This window comes from Procambarus clarkii, chromosome 54 (genome assembly GCF_040958095.1).
Source record: "Procambarus clarkii isolate CNS0578487 chromosome 54, FALCON_Pclarkii_2.0, whole genome shotgun sequence".
Taxonomy (NCBI): Eukaryota; Metazoa; Arthropoda; class Malacostraca; order Decapoda; family Cambaridae; genus Procambarus; species Procambarus clarkii.
The window spans coordinates 13,451,355-13,456,803 of NC_091203.1; the positions used below are offsets into that span (position 1 = coordinate 13,451,355).

Sequence of the window (5,449 nt, forward strand, 5' to 3'; positions counted from 1 at the left end):
CTAGTAGTAGTGGTGACTATAATGGTTTAGTGGCCGGTAACCATAATTAGAGAAGACTGAGTAGGATGGTTCAGGATCTGCAGACCTCTTGTAGAAATGGCGGCGATAACCATGACGGGGAGCGTAGTAGAGAGGATACGATGGTTCAGGCTCTGGTTCGGCAGACCTCTTGTAGTAATAGCGATCATAACCATGTCGAAGGCCGGAGGAATAAATTGGGAATGATGGTTCAGGCTCTGGCTCGGCAGACCTCTTTCCATTGTGGTAACGGTGACTGTATGCTGGGTAAGCACTACCGTAATTGCTCGTCACGTAACTGGGCTCTGCATCTCGCTTCTCAATCTCAGAAGCGCAAGCGGCAGCCGCCAGGATCACAAGCACCTAAATATGAAAAATCACACGTACAGTCATATAATATTTAGCAGTAAAGTACTATATTTTCATTCTCGTAAATGAAATATTCTTCGAAAAGACTACTACTTTCCTTGATATTTTATGTAATACATTACATTAAATATTAACCAATATCAGAGAGTCCGATTGTTAGTGCAACTTACCAAGAGCTTCATGGGTGAAAGTTGGTTAGCTGTGGCCACAGCTGAGCGAGTGTGTCTTGCAGCAGTGATGCCGGGCTTTTATACCGGAGAGTCTTGAGTCCTTGAATCGAATCTCAATGTTATAGTGACGTTCCACTGAGAAAGCTGTAATTAATATGTTTCTTATCTCTTTATTTTATTATTTTTTTCCATATATAATCAATTACATATTATATTATAAGATTTTCCTTTAGGTTAACAAATATAAAACCCTAGTTAAATGTTAAATATTTAATATGTTTTACTTTTCGTTAAGGCAATGCACTGTTTACGATTCCTTGTTAATCTTAGCAAGTACTGCATAATTGGTATATACAGGGATAGTTTACCTTGGTAAATATTTCCATACTGAAATATGATTAGTGGTTGGCAAGTAATCTCATGTTGTAGCTTTAGTACTTCCCTCGGTTTAAAAGTCTTAAACCTAACTTTATTCCAACATGTGCTAGACTTTTCAAGTAATATAGTGTTAGGCAAATGTAAGTATTTTGACCAGACCACACACTAGAAATTGAAGGGACGACGACGTTTCGTACATTTCGTTAAATTTCTTTCATCCTAAACCTGCTTCCAACACTAGTAGCACTGTACTATGCCTTCCCTTCATATCTTAACTCAAAACTTTTACCAATACCTTTCGTCCTCTTGACATTAAACTCGCCTTTCGACAAACTAACACACTTTGTAGCAATCTAGTTCACACTGCTCCTCCTGCTTCTAATGCTGCTGGTGTCTACTCTATTTCCTGTTCATCTTGTCCTCTCCAATACTTAGGCGAAACTGGCTGTACACTGAATGACAGACTTAAAGAACACAAGAGAAGTGTTAAGTCTGCAGACACTAACAATGCTCTCTTCTGCCATGTGAGGGATTCTAATCATCCCATTGATTGGTCTTCCTCCAAAATAATCTTCCCTGCCTCTACTCTACACAGACGCCGTCTTGTAGAATCGGCTCCTATAAACAATGTACCCAACATGAACTTGAGTCCTGGCTTTGTTGCTGTGGACTCTTCCCTTTCACAGTATATACTCAAATGCACTAATCTTTCTAACAAACGTGACTTAACATAAGCTTTCCCCCTTCCATTTCTTTCTTTCTCCTTTTCTTTCTCTCTTCTCCCTTTTTCTGTTCATTGTCTTCTCTTACGCTCCCTTGCTATCCTCTTCTTATTCCTATTACTATCTCCTTCGGTGGTTATAATAGGAGCTGCCTCGTATGGGCCAATAGGCCTGCTGCAGTTCTCATTACTACTATCCCCTTCACCTGACTTTCCTCCTCAGCTCTCTCTTGCCTATTTATTGCCTGCCCCTACCTCCTCATCACAATCGACTTGAGAATGGTCCAGGACGGACCGAAACGTCGTCGTCCCTTCAATTTCAAGTGTGTGGTCTGGTCAACATACTTCAGCCACGTTATTGTGACTCATCGCCTGCAAACGTAAGTATTATTGCGAATTTGGTAATACACTTTAATAAGATTTACTGACTGCATTAAAATATTTTTTTTATTAATTCCAGGTTTTACTGTTTCTTTGAATTACTTTTCAAGTAATTAAAATGTAATTGTAAATATTTTCTAATTAATTTGAATTAATTAACAAAAATTAAATTACTAATTTTATTAGGTAATTTATAATCGTTTAAATTAAGTTCAATCAATGTGAGCTTTAATATACCAATGTGCTTTAATATACTTACTAGTCTCTCTCATCTTATTTTTTTCTTTCTTGCAATGTATCTGTTATGATTTTATTAATTCCGCTAGAATTTACCTACTTAAAATTATCTGTTAGATTAGGGACCTGCCCGAAATGTTGCGTGTACTAGTGGCTTTACAAGATTGTAAATACCATGTTATGTATTCTCACAAACCCAATGTACCTTCTTGTTTATACATAAATAAATATATAAGTAGCACGGGCTATGGTAAGCAAGTTGAGGACTTACCTGGCACAGGAGCGGGGCAAGTAGCGCGGGCTACGGTGAGCCCGTTGTGGACTTACCTGGCACAGGAGCGGGTCTGTAACTTATCCAAACAATGATTGTTGTTTGTGGTTTTAGATTCAGCTACTCAGAACAAAAGTTCCAAGTAGCACGGGCTATGGTGAGGCCATAGTGGAATTACCTGGCACAGGAGCGGGGCTGTGAAAAAACAATCATGGTTGTAGCTGCTTTTATAGCGTGAAGTCAGGTGTCTTGGGGAGATGTGTATACATTGGGTAATAACTTCTTTGTTACATAATCGCTCACCACATCTGGTAACCACTGCTCTCAGGAGATACTGTTAATAATTTAAAGAAAACATAAATACTGCTATATGTTCATAGTTTAATATCCGTTATAAAAACATATTACAGTTATTTACAAACTACTGAGGTAGTCGATGAGATTGAATTTGGGGTCTCTATTCATGCGATGTAATTACATCGCATACAATTTATATTATTATGGTATTATTTTATACACATTTCAAACTTTATATATGCAGAGAACCTTGTAATGAACAAATCCACAAGGTCCGTGACGAGGATTCTAACCTACGTCCGAGATCATCCCAGACGCTGCCTTAATCGATTGAGCTACGACATTGTCTAAAAGAGTTGAAACCGAAGTTCTACTGAACTTACTGGATCCTGTAGCCTCTCGGAGACACAAAACAGGGTTGGCGTTTTTCTACGTTAACATATTGCTAGCTTTGTACAAGCAATTTATTGCTAGCTAGCATATACCATCAAATATGTATGTAGTTGATGAGAGTAGATAATCTCCAGAAACATTCATGAGCTCATAAAAGTTTATAAATTTCATATTATGAACAATAAATAGAGATATATAGATAAATTCAAGTTAATATAATTAATTATTGATTTTTAAATCAATAACTTAATATAATTAATATATAATTTTATTACATATAAAAAATTGATATTTAATTTTTAATTATAAAAAATGAAATCATTAATTTAATTAACTAAATTAATTAATAACATTATAATTTATAAATTGCCTAATAAAATTAGTATTTTTTTTTGTTATTTAATTCAAATTAATTAAAAAAATATTTACAATTAAATTTTAATTACTTGAAAAGTAATTCAAAGAAACAGTAAAACCTGGAATTAATAAAAAAAATATTTTAATGCAGTCAGTAAATTTTATGAAAGTGTATTACCAAATTCGCAATAATACTTACATTTGCCTAACACTATATTACTTGAAAAGTCTAGCACATGTTGGAATAAAGTTAGGTTTAAGACTTTTAAACCGAGGGAAGTACTAAAGCTACAACATGAGATTACTTGCCAACCGCTAATCATATTTCAGTATGGAAATATTTACCAAGGTAAACTATCCCTGTATATACCAAGTATGCAGTACTTGCTAAGATTAACAAGGAATCGTAAACAGTGCATTGTCTTAACGAAAAGTAAAACTTATTAAATATTTAATATTTAACATTTAACTAGGGTTTTATATTTGTTAACCTAAAGGAAAATCTTATAGTATAATATGTAATTGATTATATATGGAAAAAAAAAATGAAATAAAGAAATAAGAAACATATTAATTACAGCTTTCTCAGTGGAACGTCACTATAACATTGAGATACGATTCAAGGACTCAAGACTCCGGTATAAAATCCCGGCATCACTGCTGCAAGACACACTCGCTCAGCTGTGGCCACAGCTAACCAACTTTCAGCCATGAAGCTCTTGGTAAGTTGCACTAACAATCGGACTCTCTGATATTGATTAATATTTAATGTAATGTATTACATAAAATATCAAGGAAAGTAGTAGTCTCTTCGAAGAATTTTTCATTTACGAGAATGAAAATATAGTACTTTACTGCTAAATATTATATGACTGTACGTGTGATTTTTCATATTTAGGTGCTTGTAATCCTGGCGGCTGCCGCTTGCGCTTCTGAGATTGAGAAGCGAGATGCAGAGCCCAGTTACGTGACGAGCAATTACGGTAGTGCTTACCCAGCATACAGTCACCGTTACCACAATGGAAAGAGGTCTGCCGAGCCAGAGCCTGAACCATCATACCCAATTTATTCCTCCGGCTTTCGACATGGTTATGATCGTCATTACTACAAGAGGTCTGCCGAACCAGAGCCTGAACCATCGCATCCTCTCTACTACGCTCCCCGTCATGGTTATCGCCGCCATTTCTACAAGAGGTCTGCAGATCCTGAACCATCCTACTCAGTCTTCTCTAATTATGGTTACCGGCCACTAAACCATTATAGTCACCACTACTACTAGATTTCTGCTGACCTAAATGACACCATCTCTACTTACATTTAGGTCTATGGGAAATCAAACTATATGGTAAACCATCTCAACAATAATTTTCAGACTACGAGGCCTACACGACAAACAATTGCAAAGATCACACTCATCGCCAGGATTACTATCATTATGACATCAATGAGCTGAAATATGCATTAAATTATTCAACAAGTTTAATGTTATTTTGTTGAGTGTTCTGTTGTACAGCAAAGAAATAAATCTATATAATAATTGTTAAGTTTATTATTAATTATCATTTGCATCATTAATATCATTGTGGTATCATAACGTTGAAAACGATTCAATGTGTTTCCGGTTGCTTGACATGGTTAAGATGTTTAATGTTGATATGGTTAATATATCTGGAAGAATATATTAACCTCTGTCAATAATATTGATGAAAAAAGATGTATGTAATTAATTAATTTTATAGAGAAAATATTTGTATATATTGCGATTTGGTACTGAACCTATGAAACGATTTCCGTGGAAATTGTATGCTAGCTTTAGGAGGCATGCGATGTATAGACGTATATTTTAAGAACACACTA

General features: G+C 35.4%; 2 protein-coding genes across 2 annotated transcripts; one reads left to right on the forward strand and one right to left on the reverse strand.

Annotated features, from left to right (window-relative positions):
• Positions 1 to 569, reverse strand: LOC123771393 (uncharacterized). The gene is made up of 2 exons (XM_045763901.2): positions 558 to 569; positions 1 to 381 (listed from the first exon to the last, which is right to left on the reverse strand). Exons 1-2 carry the CDS (start codon positions 567 to 569, stop codon positions 1 to 3), a joined length of 393 nt encoding a protein of 130 aa, XP_045619857.1.
• Positions 570 to 4,302: 3,733 nt separating this feature from the next.
• Positions 4,303 to 4,871, forward strand: LOC123771394 (uncharacterized). Its single transcript, XM_045763902.2, has 2 exons — positions 4,303 to 4,314; positions 4,491 to 4,871. The coding sequence occupies exons 1-2, from the start codon at positions 4,303 to 4,305 to the stop codon at positions 4,869 to 4,871; spliced, it is 393 nt and encodes a 130-aa protein (XP_045619858.1).
• The last annotated feature ends 578 nt before the right edge of the window (positions 4,872 to 5,449 follow it).